Here is a 26,480-nt window from a genome sequence, read left to right on the forward strand (position 1 = left end):
GTGCTCTCGGCTAGCTGTGCTCCCTGTACCCTTGGTCATAGTGGGTTTGAGCATTCATGTTCTCTGCCTGAACTCTAATGGAATTTGAGGTTGTGTCTCCTGTTCTTTTCTGTTAGAGGTGAGTGGGGTGTGTGTGTGTGTGTGTGTGTGTGTGTGTGTTCCAGATCTTCAGGCGGAGGAGAGGGAAGTCTATGTACATTAAAGAAGAATGTTTGGTACTATAGTTGTTTTGGTTTCATTTGTTTTTGATAACAATATTATTTTAGAGATTTAAATGTCATTAAAGGAAGGTTGTAGATTTATTACATTTCTTAAAAGTGGGCATTGGCCGCCGGGTGCGGTGACTCACGCCTGTAATCCCAGCACTTTGGGAGGCAGAGGCGGGCAGATCACGAGCTCAGGAGTTGGAGACCAGCCTGGCCAAAATGGTGAAACCCCATCTCTATTAAAAACACAAAAATTAGCTGGGCATGGTGGCACATGCCTGTAATCCCAGCTACTCAGGAGGCTGAGGCAGAAGAATTGCTTGAACCTGGGAAGCGGAGGTTGCAGTGAGCCAAGATTGCACCACTGCATTACAGCCTGGGCGACAGAGCGAGACTCCACCTAAACAAACAAACAAACAAACAAACAAACAAAAAACACGTGGGCATTGGGTAAGAGTGATTTTCCAAGAGTAAAATGAATGGGTTATGATATAGATTAAGCATTCCACCACTAGTATTAAAAATAAGATAGAAGAGAAAATAATAGCATGTTATAGATTGATAGATTGATAGGTATACTGGCTAAAAATCTAAACTTTATTTCCTACGGTGGGTTGCAGTTAACAAAGACTTTGAAAGCAACTAGATTGTCCAAGCTGGAGAAACATAGCTGCAAGGTTTGGTATTAATCTGTCACACTACAAGTGTTTCTGAGTAACAGGTACTTTCATTACTTCTGGAACCAAGGTTGGCATTTAAGGAAGTAAATAAATATACAGTGACCTCTGCCCGAGGGGAAACCAGTGGCCACTTTTTCCTCTGAAAGAACTGATTAGGATTACTTCCTTCTCTTAACAAATTAATATTTCCGTGTTTGATGGAAAAAAGATGTATGAAAAACAAAACCTTACAGAATTGGATGCCAAGCAATAGAGTCAAATTTGTATGATGGCTTAAATAAGGACAATGTAGCAGAAAAGGTTTAAGTATTTTGAGATGTCTTCAGGGAAGAAATGAGACTTTATTGAAAATGCCTTGAATTTCAGTTTCAGATCTTCTTTGGATTAAAATGACTTAATAATTAAAATCACATGATCAACCTCATGAGCTAGTTCTTTAGATTAGCTTATTGAAAGAGCCATCATTTTTTTCCCTCTGTTTCTTCTTCTTCTTTTTTTTCTTTTAGTGGCGGGTGAAGGGGGATGGTGCCTCTGTCTATCACCCAGGCTGGAGTGCATCTCGGCTCACTGCAACCTCCACCTCCCAGGTTCAAGCTATTCTCCCTGCCTCAGCCTCCGGAATAGCTGGGATTACCGGTGCCTCCTGCACCATGCCTGGCTAATTTTTGTATTTTTTAGTAGAGATGGAGTTTCACCATGTTGGCCAGGCTGGTCTTGAACTTCTGACCTCAGATCATCCACCTACCTTGGCCTCCCAAAGTGCTGGGATTACAGGTGTGAGCCACCGCACCCAAACTCCCTCTGTTTCTTCATACATGGCTCATATTCATAAAATTCATGAAATTTAATTCAAATTTAATGGGTTTTGCCCATTACTTAGGCCATGCCTTATATATAGAAAGCTGTCATTTGTGGTACTGGACCAACTGCAAAACATTAGATACATCTTCCTCGTTTTATTGCATTAATTGCATAGACTGGGCTAGACTAAAAAGAAAATAACAGTGGTTTAGGCTGAAAATTTGCTTAGTTTCTATGTTGTGTTAAACAGTTCTTTAGATGGGAGCAAAATTCAGGCACTGAAGCTACCGTTCAGTTTTTCAGCAAGAAATTCTGAAATGGAAGGAGTGGCATTGTGTCTTAAAATAATCAGGCCTTTAAAAACAAGCAAGCAAACAAAACAACCTCTTAGTTTACTGTTGGCATATGGATGTATCAAATTCAGAGCTTCTTTTAATATCCCTGTGTATGATTTTGTCCAAGTTCTTTAAAAATATTTATAATAATTAAATATATTTTAGTGTAGTTTTTTATATATATATACACACACTAAAATATATGTATAGCATATATACACACATATATACTAAAATGTATTTAAGTAAAAAGCATTTATTTGTTTCTTGCCTAATTGTGTGTACCAGTCTTCCTTTATTAATGAAATTTATTTCTCTTTGTTTACCTTTACCATCTGAGGTACAGATACCCTTCTTCTTAACGCTTGATGTTAATTATCAAAACCATACAGCTTTCCGTGAAGAACTTCTCTAATGTTCCAAATATTAATTCAGCAGAGTCATACTCATGGCAAAAAAAATTAACTGCATTTGATCCATCCCGTTGAATGAAAGCCGGAGTAATATTTAATCTAGGATTTTAGGAAGGAAAGAATCCTTGGCCGGGCGCGGTGGCTCAAGCCTGTAATCCCAGCACTTTGGGAGGCCGAGACGGGCGGATCACGAGGTCAGGCGATCGAGACCATCCTGGCTAACACGATGAAACCCCGCCCTACTAAAAGACACAAAAACCAGCCTGCATGCAGGCATGGCCTGTAGTCCCAGCTACTCGGGAGGGGCTGAGGCAGGAGAATGGCGGAACTGGGAGGCGGAGCTTGCAGTGAGCCGGTGATCGGGCCACTGCAATCCAGGCCTTGGCGACAGGAGCGACTCTGTCTCAAAAAAATCCTTAAAGCCATGGTCTGTAGGGAAAGCGAGAACAGAAGCTAAGAGATATAAAATCTTCCTCTCCCTCTGCACTGGCAGTTTCTGATGAGGAGCTATTCACAGGCTGTACAAAGGAATGTGCTTGCACAGGTATTTCTCTTTGAGGGTGGTAAGGTGAAAGATAGGGAAGGTGAAGTATTTATTATACTGAAAATAAAGAAACAGCTTTTTAAATTAAATTTCTCTTTTACTTTGTGATAGAAAGTATTCAGCACAGGTTAGCCTGGAGTCCCTTGGTCCCCTGCCCTTGTTAATAACAATTAATTGAATACTTTGAACGTTTCGATTCTAGTTAACTTTGTTTAGCAAATGTGAACAAGAATCTTGATCTCATAAGAAATAATAAACGGGCACAGCCTAGTGGAGTATTCCAGGATTTTAGTGCATTGAACTTTTGGCGCTGGATTTTCAGAAGCTATTTTGTTTTTGTTTTCACAGGATGTGTGAGACTGGTGAAGGGCTGTTTATCTTTCAGACCCGAGACGGGGAGGCCATCTATCAGAAAGTCCACTCTGCTGCCTTGGCCATAGCCGAGCAGCACGAGCGCTTGCTACAGAGCGTGAAAAACTCAATGGTATGTTTGGAATTTCTTCCTGGTGTCCCAGTGCCTATCACTGCAGAAAGCAATTGGCTCGTTTTTGTGCTGGAAAATATGGTCAGCATTATTTGAGCAGATGATTGATTCCTCTTCTCAATAGTGTATCACTTGGATTAAATGCCATTCCGGAATGCCTGATGTAGGCCATTGGTAACCCCTTAACCATGCATCCCCATTATCTACTTTGCAACTCAATCGCAAGGGTGTGTAAAATTAATTTGCACGTGTATAGACATCTGTAGACACAACCATGTGGATCATCTACCTATGGAGATATGTCTTGCTATATCAGAAGTTATTTCAAATGTCAACAGAGGCCAGAGAGAAAAATGTAAATGAAAGAAGAGGGCTGAGGGAAACTGGAGTGAAATGTCAAAAGCCCAAGACCAGACAACTGTTGACGTGAGAACATGAGATTGTGACATCCATGTGGGTAGATCACTTGATTTTTCAAGGGAAGCCAAAGATTTGAGTCTGTGTGTAATACCTGCCAGTTGGTAACTGTTGGAAATTAATTCTAGTAAGACTCCAACACTGCGGGTGGGTCAAAGAGAACCTGTCTGTGGGTGAACTGCTACCCACAGTCATGCATGTGCCGTCTCTTATAGTCATTGGTATATAAAGATGCCCAAACACACAGCATACATAAACATGCCCTCAGAACATTTACTCTTTGCTTTACATTGTGCTAGGGACTTGGAGTACACAAAGAATTATGTTCATGAGGCCAGGTGTGGTGGCTGACTCTTGTAATCCCAGAGCTTTAAGAGGCTGTGGCAGACTGATCGCTTGATCCCAGAAGTTTGAGACCAGCCTGGACAACATGGGGAGACCCTGTCTTGATAAAAATACAAAAATTAGCCAGCCATGATGGTACATGACTGTAGTTCCGGCTACTCAAGAGGCTGAGGTAGGAGGATCACTTGAGCCCAGGAGGTAAAGGCTACAGGGAGCCGAGTTTGTGCCACTGCACTTAAGCCTGAGTGACAGAGCGAGACCCTGCCTCAAAAAAAAAAAAAAAAAAAAAAAAGAATTATGTTCATGAGTTTCTTCTTTAAGGAGAGTAAATTCATGAAATCGTAAATCATAAATGAATGCACAACAGTTAAATAATGCACATCATGCATTGTGGCTGCAAACACATACATAGAGCTTCACATCTGGAAGGAAATATACAAAACAAAGAGGAATTGGGTTGGCATGGTAAGATTTGGGTAGTTTGAAACTTTACGATTGAAACATGTGGGGTGTTTGGATTTAAAGAGTGGAGGGGCAAAGCATGCCAGTAACGTGATCTGTTCCAACACAGCCTCGGGTTATTTCCAAATGACGTCTATAGGCAGCACTCCAGGATTTTAGAGCAGGGGTCAGCAAAGCTTCCTGTAAATGTTTTATGCTTTGTGGACCAATATGGCCTGCAAGTACTTAACTGCCATTGTAGCACAACTGCAGCTATGGGAAAGATATAATCAAATGAGCATAGCCATGTCTCAAAACAAACTTAATGGACATTGAAATACAAATTTCATATAATTTTCACATGTCATGAAATATTACTCTTCTTTTCATTTTCTCTCAACCATTAATAAGTGTACTTTATTTATTTATTTATTTTTTTGCATATGGGTCATTCAGAAACAGTCAGGAGGCTGGATTTGGGCCACAGGACAGAGCTTATTGTTGGAAAAGAGCAAGTGCCCCCGTGAGCCACTGCTGACATAAGCATTTGTGAGAAACCAGGCTTGAAGACTTGTGTATGATCTCAGAGGTGGCGGAGGTGGGCATGCTGAGGAGGAGGCATGGAATGAATTAAGGGGTTTTGATGGTGGTTTTCATATGTCAACTTGACTGGGACACAGGGTGCCTGGATATTTGGTTAAACTTTCTTTTGAGTGTGTCTCTGAAGGTGTTTCTGAATGACAGTAGCATTTGAATTGATAGATTGAGTAAAGCAAATTGCCCTCTGCTATGTGAGTGGGCCTCATCTAATCTGATGGAGGCCAGAATAGAACAAAAGGGAGGGTAAGAGAGAATTAGGTCTCTTTGTGGTCTTGAGTTGCGACATTGGTCTCCTTTGGCCTTCAAATCCAGACCAGAAATCATCACCATTGGCTTTCAGGCCTTAAGACTGCAGATCTTGGTGTATATATCGTATTTACTCTGTTTCTGGAAAACTGTGACTAATATAACTAATTTAGGGGTAGACATAGATAAAACAAGAGATAAATTTCAGTGCCATCATACTGTGTTCAAGATCATGACCCATGAAGCCAGACTTAGTTCCAACACCAGTTCTGAAACGTTCCAGCTTTGTGGAGGAGAATAAAGTTCTTGATATCCCTCAGCTCCAGTTTTATCCCCTGTAAAATGGGAGTGGTAATAGTATTTATCTTAAAGTCCTCTCTCTCTCTCTCTCTCTCTCTCTTTCTCTCGCCATCTCTCTCTGTGTCTCGCCATCTCTCTCTCTTTCTCTCTAAATGTCTAAGTAGAGCAAATGTAAAATTAGATTGAGAAGGAATGGGGAATGATATAATTTAATAGATTTTAGAGAATTAGAAACTACTATAAGAAACTCTAAGAAATAATTATATTTATTATTTTCTTATTTCAAAAGGAATCTACACATTATTGAAACATTGTAGACAACACAGCAGAATAAAAAGAACATAGTAAGTCATCCCTCTGCCTGCCACACAAGAATACACCTGTTACTCACTTTGGAATGTGTAGCTTTCCAGTATTTTAACTAGGTGGATGTAGGAAATACAATTATATTGAATACATTGCTTGTGCTAGCTTTTTGCAAGAAAATACATACATATTGTCTCATTAAATATCATCTTCAACATCATATTTTATGGTCTTATTTTATTATATGGATATTTCATAGATTTATAAAACTATGCATCAAGGTTGAGCACAGTGGCTCACACCTGTAATCCCAATATTTTAGGAGGCCTAGGCAAGGAGGATCACTTGAGACCAGAAGTTTGAGACCAGCCTGGGAAAAATGGTAAGTTTTGGTCTCTATAAAAAATTTAGAAACTAGCCAGGTACAGTGGCTTGCACCTGTACTCCCAGCTACTCAGGAGGCTGAGGCAGGAGGATCCTTTGGACCCAGGAATTCAAGGCAGCAGTGAGCTAGGTTCCTGCCACTGCACTCCTGCCTGGGTGACAAAGGGAGACCCTATCTCTAATATATATACATATATATATGGTTATATATATATTTATTTAGATATATGGTTATATATATATATATATATGAGGTTTTATATATATATAAATATATAACAACAACAAAAAACCTGTGCGTCAGCTTGATGCTCAATCTGTATGCATCAGTGACTATCTGTTTAAGATAAATTCTTAAAACTTGATTGCTGAATCAAAGTCTCAGAATGCTTTTAAGGATTTGCTTTTCTTTCCAAGTAGCCTTCCAGGAAGACTTTCTTTTTGAACTAATACAATGTTGGTATTTATTTTCCCACGTACTTAGGAATTCTGGATAGTTCAATAAAGAGACATCAGTGGATGGATGGAGAGAGACAGAGGGAGGGGAATGCGAGAGAGAGCGAGAGCGAGCTGTGAAGTTGAATTCAGGTCACTTAAAACTTACAGGGCGACATGTCATTGCATTAGGGTTGTGTGGCTATTCCATTAGCTCCCTTTAGGCACCTCAAGAAGTTTGTCTAAGATTGTCTTGTTCGTAGAGCCATCAATTAGCATTAATTGTTTTGTACTTGAAAGGCGGGTTCTGCCTGCTCACGCACATGTTTTTCCCTTTACAACCTCATTATTTCTGCTAAAAATTAATCAGGAATATGAGTAAATCGTTTGGATTATCCCTTTGCAAATTTAACTAGAAAATAATGTCACCTGCTCTTAATTTGCTGTGTGCTTAATGGGTTCTATAAAATAAATGTGATTTTTAAAGCCACAGCATCCTGTTGTAGATGGAAATGAGTAAGCTTCAATGTGGGATCTGAATCTTAAGGAGTTAAACGAGGGATTGTGAAAACTTAAATCAATGTACTGTAATCAATCTCTGATTAGGGGATACCATGTTAAAATAAAACAAATGAAGGCAACATTACTGGGTCACCCTGCCTAGGTTATTGTTTTGCCTTTTCTGGTTATTGAGAGTGGATCCACATACACCTGGCTGCATTCCCTACTAGGAACTGCTTTTATATGACTGCTGACTTGCTTCTATGAGATGGCCAAGATCATAACTGGAGAAAGATGGCAAAACTCACATCTGGCCTTAGCCTCACGATTAGGAAGACCTAACTCACTGCTAACTGTCCCTGTTGTAAAATTCCCGAGTGTGTCTACAGACAGAATACTGCAATGTGGGGCCCATACCAGGCGGAAATGGCGTTCTGGAGTGAATTGATCAGAGTCAGCCTGATGACCCTCAATCCCAAAACTCATAAAGAAGGGGCCTGTGGGTCAGATAATAATAGTAACAGTGGTAGGAGGCTGAATAATGGCTCCCTAAATATGTCCACATTCGAGTCTATGCAGTCTGTGAATGTTACCTTACAAGGCAAAAGGGACTTTGCAGGTGTGATCGAGTTAAGGATCCTGAGATGGTGACAGTATCCTGGTCTATCCAGGTGGGTCGAATATAATCACAAGTGTCTTCAGAAGAGGGAAACAAGAGGAGTCAAACAGAGGGCAAGGCAATGGTGGAAGCAGAGAGACAGAGAGAGAGAAGGGGTGGAGAGGGAGATTTTAAAATGCCACGCAGCTGGCTTTGAAGGTGGAAGAAGGGACTGTGAGCCAAAAGATGTTTGTGGCCTTGAGAAGTTAGAAAACGCGTAAAAACAGCCTGGCGCGGTGTCTCACGCCTGTTATCCCAACACTCTGGGAGACCGAGGCAGGTGGATCATGAGGTCAAGAGATCGAGACCAGCCTGGCCAACAGAGTGAAACCCTATCTCTACTAAAAATACAAAAATTAGCTGGGCGTGGTGGTGTGTGCCTGTAGTCCCAGCTATTCGGGAGGCTCAGGCAGGAGAATTGCTTGAACCTGGGAGGTAGAAGTTGCAGTGAGCCAAGATTGCACCACTGCACTCCAGCCTGGTGACAGAGTGAGACTCCATCTCAAAACAAAACGAAACAAAACAAAAAGGCATAAAAGCAGGTTCTCCCCTAGAACATCCAGAAGGAACCAGCCCTGTTAATGCCTTGACTACAGTCAAGTGAGACTGATTTGGGACTTCTGGCCACTAGAACTGTAAGACAATAAATTTGTGTGGTTTTATGCCACCAATTGGTGGTAATTTGTTTCGACAGCCATAGAAAACTAATATGAGAACAGTAACAAAACAAGAATGTGTTATATATCTTCTCTGTAACAGATATTATTTTAAGGACGTTTTGTGTAATTTCTAAACCTCATGAAAACTCTTGCATTGAAGACCCCAAACCACCAGCTGAGAAGGTAGTGGGGCTCAAATTTGGAACAGGTGTGCTGGCATAACCCCCGCCTTACACTGTATCTTTGAATCAAGCCCCTAGACATGTTTTATTTACCCTGCATGAGATTAATTCACTGTTATTTTGAAAACTCCAAATTAGTGACCAACATTTAAAAATTAAGAGCTTACACATGAATCTCTGATTTTTATATTTTCTTGAAAAGTGCAAAGCTCTGGCAGTGCTGATCTTGCATCCTGACATGGCAATGCTTAGACACACCCAGTAGTGTCTGGCCTCACACGTCTTTCTCTAGGATCTCGCTGCTGATGTTGTGGCTAATTGATGTCTATATTACTACATAAATTAATTTTCTATTGCCATGTAACAAAGTACCACAAACTATGCACCTTTAAAACAACATCCATTTATTATTTCACAGTTTCTCTGAGTCAGGAGTTTTGGCATAGCATACTGGGCCTTCCTTTTAAGTTTTTCACAAGCCTGTAATGCAGGTTTCTGTTGGGGCTGCAGTCTCATCTCGAGGTAAAAGTGGGGAAGGATCCACTTTCAAGCTCACGTGGTTATTGGTGGAATTTAGCTACTTGCGGTTGTGGGTCGGAGGGCTACAATTTCTTGCTGGCTGTTGGACAGAGGCCATTCTCAGCTGCTGGCCACATGGACCTTGCCAGCACGGCCACATACTTCATCATAGACAGCAAGAGGCCACAATCCTATGTATCGCAATCATGGAAGGATTATTTTATTCATCTTCTCACTCTGTCATACTCTATCAATATTTTTTTCTTTTTTTTTTTTTTGGAGACAGAATCTTGCCCTGTTACCCAGACTGAACTGCAGTGGCGAGATCACAGCTCACTGCAGCCTTGACCTCCTCGTACCTTAGCCTCCTGAGTATCTAGGACTACTGGCATGCATCACCATGCCTGGCTCCTTTTATTTATTATTTATTTTTTGGAGACATGAGGTCTCCCTATGATGTTGCTCAGGCTGGTCTCAAATTCTGGGTTTAAGCAAACCTTTTTCCTCTGCCTCTCAAAGTGCTGAGATTACAGGTATGAGCCACTGCACCCAGCCAGTCTGTTGACTAAAAGCAAGTCATAAGCCCTGTACATGCAAAGGAAGGGCACCCCACAAGGATATGTCCACCAGGAGGAGGAGATCATGGGGCCACCTCAGTGTCTGTCCCCTGCACCATGAAAATTTCTGGAATAATATTTACTTAGTGGTTTGATTTTTCACTTTTAAATATTTTTCCTACTTTATGGCATTTGCTAATAACACTATGTGTTTATTGAACATCTACGATATGCCCAACTCTTTAGTAATAACAGCCACTGTTATTTTTCAGGCCTCCTACATTATAGCAGATGCTTTACTTGCCTTTTCTCTAATAACCACAATAACTCTGTGAGGTAGATTCATTTGTTCACTCTCATTCATTTGACCATTTAAACATGTTTATTGAGAACCTACTATGTTCTGTTTTGTGTGGCAGGATACAGTGGCAAGTAGACACTTGAGGCCCATGCTCCTACAGGGCTTACAATGGCAGAGAATATTCATGATCCCTGACCTGGAAGGAATCACTGTCCTATGATGTAGATGAGGAAAGAGATGTTCAGCATGGTGAAGTCATTTGTCTGCAGCTATACAGCTAATTACTCCTGAAGCCAGGAATGCAAGATGGTTTTATCTGGTTCCAAAACTCTACCTCTGGCCATGATGTCTCACTCCTTTGAAGGGTTTTAAACCTCTTATGTCTCCACTCAGTATGGTCTTAGCATTTTCCTTTTTTTTTTTTTTTTTTTTTTTTTGAGACAGACTCTCACTCTATAACCCAGGCTGAAGTACAATGGCACAATCTTGGCTCACTGCATCCTCTGCCTCCGGGTTCAAGCCATTCTCCTGCCTCAGCCACCCAAGTAGCTGGGATTATAGGCACCTGCCACCACGCCTGGCTAATTTTTTGTATTTTTAGTAGAGATGGTGTTTCACTATGTTGGCCAGGCTGGTCTCAAACTCCTGAGCTCGTGATGTGCCCATCTCAGCCTCCCAAAGTGCTGGGATCACAGCTGTGAGTCACCACACCCGGCTGGTCTTAGCATTTTCAAATGACCTTGATAGACAGAGCACCTTTCAGAAACGTCTATCAATTTGTAATATATCTTAAAAAAAAATCACTGTTAGGGTTGAGCACAGTGACTCGTGCCTATAATCATGGCACTTTGAGAGGCCCAGGCAGGAGGATTGTCTGAGGCCAGGAGTTAGAGACCAACCTGGGAAACATAGGGAGACCCCATCTCTAGAAACTATTTAAAAATTAGCCCAGCATGACGGTGCGTGCCTGTAGTTCTAGCTCCTGGGAAGGCAGAGGCAGGAGGATGGTTTGAGTCCAGGAGATCCAGGCTGCAGTGAGCCATGACAGTGCTACTGCCCTCCAGCCTGGGCAGCAGAGCAAGACCTTGTTTCAATAAATTTTACATATATATGAAAAATCACTGTTAAATGAAATCTCATTTATTTGTGTAGTTTTGGCTTTAGAGAGCAGTCTTGCCACCTTATTATTTCTCCTCTACATTTCCACTTGAAAAATTCAATGCATTGTTATTATTCACTCTAAAGGGGGTGCTGGGAGAAGGAAGGGTGGGCCTGGAGTATGAAGTGCAGAACTAATTGTGAATGAGGCGGGGAGGCGAGGACTGTCTTGCACCAGCTGCCAGCTGCCTTGCTGGAGAAGCTGCAGCAAAACTTCAGGACAGCTCAGGCACTCCCTAGAGCGGCTATAGCTATTTTTGCCACCTTTGAGATCAGTGTCTATGACAAAGTCTAATTTTGGAACGAGGAGTGGCAGTGTGTGGGATATTCCTCATTCCACGACTGGGCTTGTCATTTTTAGACTTTCCTTCAAGGCGAGAGCCTCAAGGTGAAGAATGCCTGCTTTTAACAGGTTTTCCCAGGGGCTCCGGGTAGGGTGGGGGAGCTCCACTGAGGGGGACATTCAGACCCCCGGGTGACTCTGCCCCATACTCTGGAGTCCTGATTATACACAGGCTTGAGAGTTCAATCTGAACTTTCTTTTTTTTTTTTTTGGTCACTTCTTTGTGTTTCTTTGTTTAAGAGATTGATTTACTTCCGAGCTGGGATTTGCAAATACAATTTGCTAATGAATTTGTAGAATTCAAGTGGCATTCTTCCACAATTTTTGAAACCAGATTAATTTATAGTCAATCTAATTTTAAAAGCAATATGCTACACATTTTGTTTCCTTAGATATAGAGGGCATCAAAGAAATCATAGAGTCAATTTCATTACTATATAGACACTAAAGTAGACCCTTGCATGGTGGAGTTTTATGTGTGTAAATGCTCTTCTCACAACTCAGCATCTCCTACGCTCCTTGCCCCTCCCCCCGCAAGAAAATCTGTCTTTCCCTCTTCTATTTATGGGCTCTGGTTAATTGGGTTAACTTATGGATTTTTAAAAATGTACTGCTTAAAGCAGTTATCGTTTTCCCCCTCCTGAATTAAACCCTTTTTATATCCTGGCATATTAATTATCCTTCAAAAAACTTTTATGAAATACCTATTTACTACTTGCAAAGCAATGTGTTAGATATTATGGAGAATATATAATAAAGCATAAAGTGTTTCCATCTTTTATTTATTTATTTTTTTATTGAGACAGAGTCTTGCTCTGTTGCCCAGTCTGGAGTGCAGCGGTGCGATCTTGGCTCACTGCAACCCCTGCCTCCCGGATTCAAGTGATTCTCCTGTCTCAGCCTCCCAAGTAGCTGGGATTACAGGCACCTGCCACCATGCCCAGCTAATTTTTGTATTTTTAGTAGAGACAGGGTTTCACCATGTTGGCCAGGCTGTTCTCAAACTCCTGACCTTAAGTGATCCGCCCACCTCAGCCTCCCAAAGTGCTGGGATTACAGGTGTGAGCCACCACGCCTGGCATTTGTTTTCATCTTTAAAGTAGCTTACCATTTAAATAAGAAGTTCTAAATATACCCTTCATGCAACAGTGTAATTCTGTGGGTTTAATTTGCTACAGTCTCTTTGGAGGACAGTGTGTTCTTATTTATTGAAATTAAATTCACACATCTTTTTATTCAGCAGTAGTACTTCTAGGAATTTACTCTGAAGTATACTAGCAGAAGTGAAGATGATGTGTACACAAATGTTCCCGGGAGGACTCGTTCCTTTATTCTTAGATTCCTCAAAAACAAGTATTTGCTGAGCCCTGCTATCCACTAGATAATATACGAGGTACTGGGGACATGGCTCTGAAGAAGATGAAGTTCCCATTCTTGGGGAGCTTATTTGTAAGAGCAGAAATAACTAGAAAGAGGTTAAGTGTCCACCACAGGGGGACAGATTATGGCACATGATAGAACAGGAATTACATGAGGCAGTCAACTAGAAATAGAGGAAATGCATGTGTACTAATGACTACATGAAGAGAGTCGTATTACAGTCATATCAAGGTGTATAAAGGAAATGAATGACTATGAGGCAGAACTCAAGGTGGATTCTGACACCTCACTAATGCTCTTCTAAGTGCAGAAAATTAACTTATGGCAGGGTACAAATGGATGTGGTAGTGTTGGTTACCCTTTGGGAGCAAGACTATGATTTGGAGAGGGTGGGAAGGGGCTTTCATATATTACTTTTTGTCTTTCTCTTATATTTAACCGTTTTAAACCATGGCTATGTAATGTATTTTTGGAAAAAGAAACAGTGGTTGAGTTTCTGGCATATGGCAAATGTAATTGATTCAACTGGTAAGAGAGAGGGAGGGTTCTTTCACTTCGAGTACATAAAAATGCATGATTGGCTGGGCGCGGTGGCTCACCCCTATAATCCCAGCACTTTGGAAGGCTGAGGCGGGCAGATCATTTGAGGTCAGGAGGTTGAGACCAGCCTGGCCAACATGGTGAAACCTTGTCTCTACTAAAACTACAAAAATTAGCCAGGCATGGTGGTGGGTGCCTGTAATCCCAGCTATTTGGGAGGCTGAGGCAGGAGAATCGCTTGAACCCAGGAGGTAGAGATTGCAGTGAGCTGAGATTACACCACTGCACTCTAGCCTGGGCGATAGAGTGAGACTCAGTCTCAAAAGAAAAAAAAATCGCGATTAAAGATGATAACACCTTAAAGAAAAATATGTGGTAGAGTTTAGAAGCTTGATAGGAAAATTCTCAGGGCTATAGAGTGTCTGTGAAGGATCAAGAACATCTTCTTGGAGAAGGTTATGCCTGGGCTGAATTTTAGAATAAACAAGAGTTAGCTATATGCTGCTACTGGTGGTATTGATGATACGTCTGATATTTCTTGAGAACTTATTATGTGCCAGGCACTTTCCAAGTACTAGATGTATTAACATTTCATCTTCAACATGGTGTGTCAAAGGGTACTATCATCTCATTTTTATGGCTTAGGAGTTGGAAGTGTGGATGCTCAGATAGGAAGTGATAAAGCCAAGATTTAAACCCAGGCAGCCACTGGCTCCGGTGCCCACACTTGTACCACCATGCTGTACTTACTTATGAATTCTGTAGAAATTAAAAGAAACTAAATGGGCTGGGCGCGGTGGCTCATGCCTGTAATCTCAGCACTTTGGGAGGCTGAGGTGGGCGGATCATGAGGTCAGCAGATCAAGACCATCTTGACCAACATCCTGAAACCCCATCTCTTCTACAAATACAAAAATTAGCTGGGCATGGTGGCGTGCGCCTGTAGCCCCAGCTACTCGGGAGGTTGAGGCGGAAGAATCGCTGGAACCCAGGAGGCAGAGGTTGCAGTGAGCCGAGATCGCGCTATGAACTCCAGCCTGGTGACAGAGTGACACTCCATCTCAAAACAAAAAAAAAAAAAAAAAAAAAAAAAGCTAAATGAGATTAACTTACATTTACTAATAGACATTTAACACAGAACAAACTGCTTATTCAGACAGGATAGATGCAGATGAAATTCAGGCTTCTTCCTTAAATTTGCGATGGCTTTGTTCTTGTGTATTAGGGGAAACAAATCTCATTTTCTGAGCACTTCTGTTTCAGTCTCTTGTAACAACATAATAATTTGCAATGTGCAGGGGTGTGTTTTAATAGTGCTTTCACCTGATTATTAAATGCTGCCTTAGCTTACACAGCTCCTCCCCAGAGCTGGGAGCTCCTATCATGGTGCCAGGGATGTTGTTTGGCTCATGGCTCTGCCTCTATAGGAAAAGGAGACAACTTGTTTTGCTAACAGATCGTGGCTTTGTTTATAAACTCGAAAACAAGTATTAATATTTGAGATGGGGGCTCCGTCAGTAGGCAGTACATTGCGAGCTTGATGGTGGCAAGGCAGCCTGTCATGCCACAACCCTTCCCTCATTTGGAGGTGTTCACTTCAGAGCGTAAAATCACACGTGCATCTGCTTGACCGTGTGGGTGGTGGTGAGCAATCCTATTTCCCCGTGTCAAGCATGGCAAAGAAGATAGAGGTAGAAGTGATGAGGATTGAGAGAAGAAAGAAATCAATTCAGTGCAGTTTCCAATCTGTTTTGGGAAGTCAGGGAGTAAGTTCAAAAACTCTTAAGATTTTCAAAATGGTCATAACAGGGCATGAAATCAAGTACAGGACCCTTCTAAGCACGGAGCCCTGTATGACTGCACACACTGTACTCCTGGGAAGTCAGCCTCAGTGAAGAGTTATGCCTGGGGAACATACCTAAACAGGATGTGATCAAGCAAACTGGAACGTGTAGTCACCCTAAAACAGTGGTTCTCAATTAGTGGCAGTTTTATTTCCCAGGGGACATTTGGTAGGATCTGGAGTCATTTTTGGCTGCCAACAATGGTGTCCCATTGGCATCTAGTGGGTAGAGGCTAGGAGTGCTGTAAGTACCATGCAATACATAGGACAGCCCCCCTCCCCACTACAGAGAATGAGCTGGCCCCAAATGTCAGTAGGGCCAAGGTTGAGAACCCTTGCTCTTCTGATAGACAAGTTCTGCTTGAAGCTGGGCCAGAATTTGATGGGTCTGTGTGTTTGGGGTTGAATATCATTTCTGAGCTGTGCAACTCAGCCTCTGTTTGCCTTGTTCACATCATATGTAATAAATGGGTGACACTAGAGCCTATGCCTTGGTGTTTTGGTTCATATGAGCTAGTACATGTAAGGCACCGTGACAGGGCATAGTAAGATTCAACACATGTGGACTATTACAGTGATTTCTTCTTCTTTTTTCTTTCTTTTTGTTTTCGAGATGGAGTATTGCTTTGTCACCCAGGCTGGAGTGCAGTGGCACTTTCTTGGCCCACTGCAAGCTCCACCTCCTGGGTTCAAGCGATTCTCTGGCCTCAGCCTCCCGAGTAGCTGGGAGTACAGGCGTGTGCCACCATGTCCAGCTAATTTTTTTTGTATTTTTACTAAAGATGGCATTTCACTGTGTTAGCCAGGTTGGTCTCGGTCTCCTGACCTTGTGATCCACCTGCCTTGGCCTCCCAAAGTACTGGGATTACAGGTGTGAGCTGCTGTGCCCGGCAGGTGATTTCCTTTTTAGTTAAACCAATGTGAGTTGGGCCAGGAGAAAAAGACTCACCTTGAAGCAATGGGGACATAAACAGGCAACACCAGGAATTTGAATGATGGAGCCGAGAGTTCTTGTTTCCTCAAGACCCTGATGATGTTTGTGCAGTATCAAAAAGCAGAGCAAGCACAACCACATGTGACTATGAGGCCCCTGTCTTCTGTGCGGCTCATAGCCTAGTACTCAGCAGGAATTCCAGTAATACGCATAGTTATACTTGCTTTGTAAGGCAAAGTGCAACAAGAAAACAATGTATGAATACATGGTGCAGGTGATTCTGTCCAGCAGCCCACCCCTTCACTCTGGCATGTGCTTGGCATCTTGTCACAAAAGCACCTGCTTCCACTGAGTGTGAGCCCTAGTCTTTAAAGGGACAATCTGATTAGATGGGATTTTTATTTTATGCATTAACTTTAAAAGCTGACCTCTGAATAAGTGGCAGCTCCATTCGAGCCTGTCTGGAAGGCAGGGACAAGGCCCCATGGGTGTGTAATAAGCTCAGGGTCTGGCACAGGGCTTAAAGGTTTGTTGAATGAACGAAATAGGGATCAAATAAATCATTATGTGAGCCAAGAGGAAAAGAAAAATCGAAGCCAAAATACCAAGTCCAGTTCTCTGCTAATGCCCAAACAGGGCACAGGTGCCAGGCAAGTCTGCTTTAAAAGGCCACAGAAAACTCAGTCCCTGAGGACGTCTATTTCAATGTACAGGTGGGGGACAGGATTTTTTTAGTAAGGAGGCAGAAAAAGTTACCGGAGGCAAAGGGAGCAGTGAATTTGTTTTGTGCATGTGGCTGAGAATTCAGATGGCTCTGAATAAATGGATGCAAATCACTTGCATTCCCCGTGAAAATAACCATTTGAGTGCATCTGGTGCTCGGCAACATGCTGCACTTGGAAATTTGGCCCCAAATGGTTGATTTCACTAACAGTCTGCTTTGTGAAAGCTGTAAGCGACGATGGAGGCATTGTTTCCGCCAGCGTTCTGCTCACTGTCTAGCGTCTTTGCTGCATGGTTTTCTTTCCCTTAGCAGGAAAGCGGTCTTTCTTTCTTACCCACAATTTTTTTTTTTTTTCTAACATCAAGGAAGTAAGCCTCTACTCACTCTATTTTCTTGACAGCTCCATAATATTCTGTGATATCTTGGTAACATTTGGATGATAGGAGTACCCATCACTTTTCCTCCAAATGTCAGAACAAAAGAGAGGAGTTGGAGAAGGTAAAGACGGCTCTTTGGGTGGTTCCTGCCAAACATCTGTCAGAGCTGGAATCAGAATTAGGCGGCCCTTGAGGACCGGTTCATTAAATGTTGGGGAAGACCACATGTTTGGCAGATCGTTAATTTCCACTTGAAAGGAGACCCCTGGGACAGTGGGGGTCCAAGGGCCTCATAGAGGTTCTAATATCCTGTTTTTCAAGATGGTGGTGGGGGCAGCCTCATCTCCTTGCAGCCTAGACGTTTGGCTAGTTGCCATTTCTTTAAGCTTTGGAAACACAATTAAGGTGCCTTTTAGCATTTGGAACAGAGTAGATTTGAGTCCATCCTTTAGGATCTGGAGAATACTCTCAGTACTTTCTATGAGAAATACGTAGGATTGTGTTATGAACCGTAGCTCTGGAGTAAGAGGCCAGGTCCTATATCCTGGCTGGACATCTTTACCAGCTCAGGGTCCTGGGGCTACTCACTTTACCACCCTTAGGACTGGTTCTCCCTTCTACAAAGTGTGGATTATATTAGTTCACACCTTGCCAGGTGAGATAAGGCAGGTGGCTTCTTGGCACAGTGCCTGGTACCTATTAAATACAGCAGCAACCTGAGCTGTTACTATTACTGACTTGTAGTGGGAGAAGCAAGGGAAGGCAGATTATAGGGAATTCCCATTCACACAAATGATTCATTCATTTCTTCAATCAATTCGTCCATCCATAATTCAATTATCCAATCCCTTTTTATTAAATGCCTACTGTGTGCCAGGAATCCTGGTGGGCACGACATATATGAGCATATCCAAGAAATCTCTGCCTTCAGGAAGCAGAACTCTGCTGCAAGGATGGTCTTCTCTTAGGGGAAGGAGCACCGTTGTGGAGGCAGACAACGATATATCCAAAACCTGGCTTTCATCGAGCTCTCTGACCAGACACTCTAAAATCCTGGGGGACGGAGAAAGTGTGAACGTTTTATTTATTTTAAGTTTCCAGTCCCTAGCACAGTGTGTGGCTTATAAATGGTGCCCAGAGTATATAAATGGATGGAATGAGGGAATGAATGAGCCGAAGAATACTGAGTGCAGAATTGAAAGGGGTGAGGGAAAGGGCGGAGGTTTTTAGGTAGGAAGCATGTGAGCAGAAAACCCAGTTAGGAGGCTTCTTCTAATTGAGGGATAATTAGAGTTGGAATGAGCGGCTCCATCTGGCTCTTTGCTGAGAGTCTGCATGCTTTATTTCGTTCAATTTTCACGACTATCCTTGGAGATAGGGACTGGTTTTTGAATCTTATTTAATTTATTTTTACATAAACACATGTCTGTAAAATTTAACTAACTGCAAAATTATGATCATATAGATGATGATTAGTGCTCTATTTTTTCTTTTTATAATTTGTTTACATGCATATTTTTCCCCTCCTGTCTCTTTATTAGCAATTCCTAAACCTAGTTAAGAAGTTCACACGGAAGTACCTTTCCGTGTTTTCCTGTGTACCCATATAATCCTGTACAGATATGCACATCTACATATATACATAGACACTTACACACACAGATACATACAAAAGATGGGTGTCGTGATGCAATTGTTTTTTGTACAAAATTGTGATCACATCACACAACTAACCCCTAGTTTTTCCATTCAACAGTAAACATCTAATGGAAATAGTTTGAAGTCTTCTAGTACAGTTGTAATTCAGAGGTTGACAAAATACGGCCCAGGGGCGAAGTCTGGCCTGTGACTGTTTTTGTAATTTAAATTTTATTGGAACACAGCTACATCCTCCCTGTTCATTTATGAGTTGTTGTTCACAGTGAAACAGCAGAGTTGAGTAGTTGGTGATGATGTGGCCTGCAAAGCCATTTACTATCTGGTCCAAAACAGAAAAGTTTGCCAACTTTGTTCTTATTCATTCTTTTTGATGGCTGCATGATATTTCAGAGTTTTGATGTAACATAATTTATTAAACCTATTTATAAGAATATCAGATTTTTTGCCATTAAAACAATACTCTTTGGCTGTGAAGTGGGTCCCTGAAAATAAAAAACAAAACAAAACAACAACATCAAAACCAGTACTACATCAATTATCCTTGTACGCAGTTCTTATAGATTGTTAACCTAATTGAACCGAGTTTGTGAACTTTAGTTAACTGAGTTTTCTAAACTCAGGAGTAGGATTGCTGAATTAAAGGATATAAGTAGCTTTTTAAAATATTTAAATCAGTGTTGCTGCCTTGTCTTTTGAAATGCTGGAGTATCTTGCATTTTATTGGACATATTAGTAGATCCATTTCATAATGGCAGAAACTGAGGCTCGGTGGGTCACCCTGTAGTTAAGGAGAGAGTCAGGACGGAAACCAAAAGCCCTGGATGGATACTCACTGGGAACTGAAAGGAAGAAACAGGTTTGGGAGACTCATCAGAGGTTGAAAGCAGAGAGAGGCTCTGGGGTCTGAGTGTAAATGTGTCTGTGGTGTGGGTAAAGGTGACAGGGTGAGGGTAAGGGAAAGAAAGACGCAGCGGATCTCCAACTTAGTTGTGCGTCACGGTCGTCTACAAGGCTTGTAAAGCCACAGATTTCTGGGCTCCACCTTGAGTGTTTTAACAGGCCTGGGGCAGGGCATTGAAGTGCACATTTCTGGTTAAGTACTCAGGTGATGTTGAGGTGGCTAGACCAGGTAACATGCTTTCAGCACTGATGCTCTGAAGTGGATTTTAGGATCTGGCCCCTTAGTCCTGAAAAGAACAAAAGGATGTATATTCTCAAGAAGTGTAACTGTATCAAGAAAAAACGAGGGATGAAACAGGAGCTAGAGAAATCATAGCATGCACCTTATGCTTCTCCACCCTTCATGATACAACGGTTCACAGTGAGACATACTCACTGATCAGTAATCATATCCTGTGCTGAGAACAGAGTCAATTCAGGCATAATTTTCTACTTGTCTCATCACACTGGACGCTAACCAGCCTTTAGTGTGTGTTAACCCTATATGTTCACAAGGTTGCAAGTGTTCAGGGAAACAAGAACAAGTTATAAGTGATTACGTTTTCTCATTGAAGAAAATGGGATCCTTTTAAGGATTCATTCTTCCTGTAACACAAAGGGGAATGCACCGAATCCAGCAGATGGAGGAAAGAGGAGGAACCAGAACTGATGTGCAGGTCTCTGTATGCCCTAAGAATGGCTTACTCATCAGCCACGTGGTTGCCTCATGATTATTACAAAACTTGTTCAATAACATCTGCATCTCTGTTCCAGAGGAATTGGTTACTGCCACTTAGCGTAGCAATTAGCATATTAAGCAGTTTGTATTGATTAAACGAACCTGCTTCATCAAGCAGAACGAGCCCCCCAAAATGCAGCTAATGTATTTTTCTCAATAAATTATGCCCCACACCAAGCCATACAAGATACATTTGTGAGAACTTTAGGAAGGTATTTTATAAACCTCAGAAATACTGACTTTTCAGACTTGGTAAATAGATTACACATGGCACAAACACATTTTTTATTTTTAATGTCTTTTAGAAAGTGGATTGTCTATGATCATCATTCTTTTTTAAGGGAGACCATTTGGTCTGAATCTTGTGTAAATACAGGGACCATTTTAAGATTCAGTTAAAAACTTACTTGTTATTCATGAAATATTTTGAATATTTCTTTCTAGTTAGAGACTCAAAATTATGTTTGGTTTCTTTGAGGACTGTTTGCTGTTCTCCTTTGAATTTCCCCTGGTTTTCGTTTTCTAGTGTCATTTGGAGAAAACCAAAAGGGTTAGGGATGGTGCTGGGGGGAGGACTTATAAAACCACAGTGTATGAAGTAGGAAGATATTTCCTCTCGATAAGACTGCGTTGAGAGGAGTAATGCACTTAACATATCCCTCAGTGCCTCATCCACAGATACAGAGTCCTTGAAACTGGTGAATAGAATACTGTGCAAGTGAGCGAGGAAGCTGTGATTTATTTTGAGTTGCATTAATTTCAAAATAAAGCATTTGGATTAAAAGATTCTGTTGGCAACATGATATTAAGTGCGGATAGTGCAAAAGAACATACACTATAAAACAAGTCCCATCATCCCAGACCCCCAATTTACATTCTCAGAAGCCAACACTTTACCAGATTCCTTTGATTCTTTCCAGAATATAAATTGTTTAATAGATATAAAACATTTATTAATGCATTCATTCATTCTACACATACAAGTACCTATGCTCTGTATGGCCTTGTTCCAACAAGCAGGAGTACAACAGAGAACAAGAACTCAGGGAGTTCTTGTCTCAAGGAGTTTGAGTTCTTGTCTCAAGGAGTCTGTCCTCAAGGAGTTTACTACATTGCTGTGGGTGGAGAAGCCAATCAACAATCAATATATAAATATATATCAAGAATTGATGGATGCTATTAAGAAGACATCAGTGTAAGGCAGAGCGAATGACCAGGAATGGTCACTCTGGTAAAGTGATACCCAGGCACACAGCTGAGGCAAATGAAGGAGGAGCACTGAAAATTCCTAAGGGCAAGGTGCTTTGGGCAGAGGGGCCCTTAAGTGCCAAAGCCCTGAGGCGGTCTGTGCTTTCCATGTGCATGTGCAAAGAGGTTGGTGATTTTGGAGCAGATGAAATGAGAAGAGCATAGTAGGTGAATTCTGAAGGAAACTGTGAGCCAGGTCCTGTCTGACCCTGTAGCTACGAGCTATGGATTTTCCTTGGGGAGAGTTGCGTAGTCATTGGAGGGTTTTGAGAAAGGGGTGATATGCTAACCTTGCTTTCGAATTGATCACCTTGGAAGCTGTTTGGAAAAGACTGGGGGTGCCCAGAGCAAGGATACAAGCAAGAAGATGAGTTAAACACTACTGCAGTCATCTGAGTATCTAGGTGAGCATCAGGGTACGGACCAAGATGGTGGTGATGGAGGTGAGGGAAAGTGGTGGATTCTGGAGATATTTTTGAAGATTGGACCAACAGGATTTGCTGATACATAAGAACTCTTATAGAGTAGAGGAGACAGTCAATCTCAAGACTGTAGTTTTTTTGTGTATGTTTTAACCAGAACAACATGTAGAATGGAGGAAACGTTTACTTGGAAGGGGAAGAGGTTGAGGGGAGAGGAGCATGAGAAACAACAGTTCAGGATATGTTAAATGGGAGATGCCTACCAGTCATCTGGGTGGGAGTGGGAAATAGTCTGTTAAATACACAACTCTGAGATTTGGGGGAGAGATAAGGGTTGCTGATTTCCGGATGGGAATTGTCAGGTTGTCGATAGACAGTATTTAAACCCATCTGAATGACAAGCTCTCTCTGTGAATCGGTTTGATTAATAATTGCCTTCCATTGTTTTTACGATCATTTTGTATCACTGCACAAAGATTTACCTTTTCTCTTCTTATTGGCTACAGATTAGTCTGTTGCACAATAATGTGAAGGTAAGACTCCTCTGTGTAAGAATAAAAATGAAATTACCAACTCATCTACTTTTTTGATATAGCAGTAACATAAGTAATTTTTGAGTCCATCTAAAAATCCATTTTAACATGCAAATTAAAATGAAATTCTAATATTCATTTAAAAACTGGTTATCAGAACAGTCCTCAATATAGTAGGTCCCAGGAGGAAAATTGTGGTCAGCAGGAAAAAAAAAATGTTACAAAGGAGATTGTGTCAGAATTTAATTTTACCGTCTCATCTGGTAAATTAAAAAGTGGTTACGGAGATGAACAAACAAAGTATGATACAGCCAAAGGATGGACTGAGATCCAGACATTAAAATGATGCTGTAGAAGACAGTAATTAGGAATGTTAGGATATGTTCATAATATACTAAATGAAAAAACAGAATGGCATAAGAATATGTCCAGTTTGTGTAAAATATACATTATGTATGTACCTTTTTAAAAATATTGGCCCTGGCAAAGAAAGAAAGAAAAAAACACACACAGAGAGAGAGAGAGGAGAGAGGAAGGAGGGTGGAAGAAAATATACTAATATGTTCAAAAATGGTTTTTATTTCTTTGTTTTGTTTTTCTGGGTAATGGATATGGGGTGATTTAAAATCTACCTTATATGTTTTTCTGTATTTTCTGAACATAATAAAAAATACAGCAAAAGGAAGAATAATATAATTTATTACGTGTAAAAAAACGGGTAATAGGCTGGGCGCAGTGGCTCACACCTGTAATCCCAGCACTTTGGGAGGCTGAGGTGGGTGGATCACAAGGTCAAGAGATCGAGACCATCCTGGCCAACATGGTGAAACCCCATCTCTACTAAAAATACAAAAGTTAGCTGGATGTGGTGGCACACACCTGTAGTCCCAGCCACTTGGCAGGCTGAGGCAAGAGAATCACTTGAACCCGGAAGGCGGAGGTTGCAGTGAGCCAAGATCGCACCATTGCACTCCACCCTGGAGACAGAGCGAGACTCCGTCTCAAAAAAAAAAAAAAAAAAAGAAAAGGTAATATCACAAAATATGGACATCCCCACTTTTTGGTGCCAGGCAAAATACTACCAGACCCAACGACAGAACTATCTTGGAGACTGTAAACTCCCTGCAGGGGTCATGACTGAATGTGAGGGTTTAGAGCTTTTTTGCTTTTTTCCTGTTCCTGCAATGGTTCCATGCCTATAGCAACATCTTAACTCAAGCCTGTTCTTTGGATTCATTGTACATTCACTGAAACCAGGTGATTCAATGTATTCTCTAAGCATATTATTTGGTGGTTTTATGTATGGCTTTTTGTCGTTGTTGCCTAAAAATATTTTAAGGCTTCTGCCCTCAAGCTAGAAATACAGTCCAATATCAGATATTTAGATTTGAAAAGAAAATGTGACTACTTCTATTACGACTTTTTTCAGAAAGTCTTGCTAAAGACAATATCATGATATAGAGCTAATTATAAATATTGGTAATAACTATGGAACTCCACAATGAATTATGCAGGGCCTAAGAATTGGCTGCAAAGCGAGAACTATTTTCTCTCTTTTTTTATTGGCAAGATATTAAGGACTAAGGGAGACTAAGTAATGAGCCTAGGGTCATGCAGTTATTCGTGGCAGATTCCAGACTTTAACTCAGATTTTCTGACTTTCATGTGGGCTCTTACCGCAGTGGAAAATTTCCCAGAATGATTGGTCTAGAGGTAATAAATAGCACAGAACAGTAATTCTCAAAGCATGGGTCCTAAATCATTTAAGATCAAAACCATCTGGGAACTTGTTACAAAATACGAATTCTTGGCCGGGAGTGGTGGCTCATGCCTGTAATCCCAGCACTTTGGGAGGCCAAGGTGGGTGGATCACCTGAGGTCAGGAGTTCGAGACCAGCCTGGCCAACATGGTGAAACCTCATCTCTACTAAAAATACAAAAATTAGCTAGGTGTGCTGGCGTGTCCCTGTAATCCCAGCTTCTCTGGAGGCTGAGGCAGGAGAATCACTTGAACCTGGGTGGTACAGGTTGCAGTGAGCCAAGAGCGCACCACTGCACTCTAGCCTCAGTGACAAGAGCAAAACTCCATCTCAAAAAAAAAAAAAAAAAAAAAAAATTCCTGGACTCCACCCCTGGAAACCCTAGGAGTGGGGCCAGGAATCTGCATTCGAACAAGCCCTCCAGGTAAATGCTTCTGCTTGCAGTTGGATAACTGAACTGCTGACCCAGGACCCAGAAAGCATAGGGAGATCATGTTTCAAATATTATTTTCACAGAAGAATAAGTAGGCAGAACCCAAAGGTGTTGTTCAGGAAGCTACCTGGAGAATGTCAGTGAATGTAGAGGGTAGTGTAGATGAGAGCTGAGATTTCAGCAGAGTGAGAAAAGCAGGTATTCAGAGGCTGGCTTCATTTGGAACGTGGTTTTACTCTTTCTCTCTTGGACTGAGATGGCCCTTCTGACTCAACTTTGCCCATGTTTTGTGCTTGAAATACTGATGGAAAATTAGTTGAGTTTTGTATACGAAACAGAAGATACGATTAGAATTGGAAGTTTCTCAGGTTGAGAATGTGTTCAGGCGTGGATGTGGCTTCCAAATCAGCTGAATCTTATCAAGACAGTGTCTTTATTCAGTAGCTTTAGGGCCCAGGTTGAATGAAAGGAAAATTACAATGCAACTTGCATATGCAGAGTTGGTATTGGCAAAGACCCCACTTGAGTTATTCATACTTCAAGGAGCAACCTGATGAAAATTTTGGAGCTTGATGAGGATGGCATTAAGTATTGAGGTGCTGATCTTTTTGCCATGTGAAGATTTGTGCTCCTTTCTGAATGAATCCAGACTGGTGTCACAAAGACGGCATATGGTACTCATGACTGACTGAAGCAGAAAACAATTACATCCTGTTGTGCTGTTCAATTTTGCAAAACACAGTGCTCTACCGTAAAAACAGTTGGATTCCAGAGAAGGACAATATGGTACAGTATTGAGGCTAAGACCTGCCACTGCTCTGTTCTCCTGGTCTCAGACTCATGAAAGAAGTGCGCTAGCAACAAGTAAGTGTCAGTGAAACCAAATGAGGAACCGGGAAACCAGAAATGCATTTGGCAGATGTGGGAGACAGTTGTTTTTCTTTTCTCAGTGACAAGCTATGCACAGTGGTCCAGTCATTAGAATCTTTTTGTCTCCCAAGAGGGCTGATAGAATTTTCTCACCATTATGAGCAAAGGGCCTTGGCAATCAGCCCTTCACTCACTGTGAGTAGTGAGAAGTTTTTACAAGGCTTTTACTGTGCTGTTAACAACAATAATGACGGGGGACCGTGC

General features: G+C 41.5%; 1 protein-coding gene across 1 annotated transcript in view; it reads left to right on the forward strand.

Annotated features, from left to right (window-relative positions):
• The window catches only part of DOK5 (docking protein 5), a 170,945-nt gene that overhangs the window by 126,684 nt on the left and 17,781 nt on the right, over positions 1-26,480 (forward strand). Inside the window, exon 6 of the mRNA XM_003904593.3 lies at positions 3,328-3,463. Coding sequence (XP_003904642.1) covers positions 3,328-3,463 — 136 coding nt within the window. The remainder of the gene's footprint in view (positions 1-3,327; positions 3,464-26,480) is intronic.

Source organism: Papio anubis, chromosome 16, assembly GCF_008728515.1.
Source record: "Papio anubis isolate 15944 chromosome 16, Panubis1.0, whole genome shotgun sequence".
Lineage (NCBI taxonomy): Eukaryota > Metazoa > Chordata > Mammalia > Primates > Cercopithecidae > Papio > Papio anubis.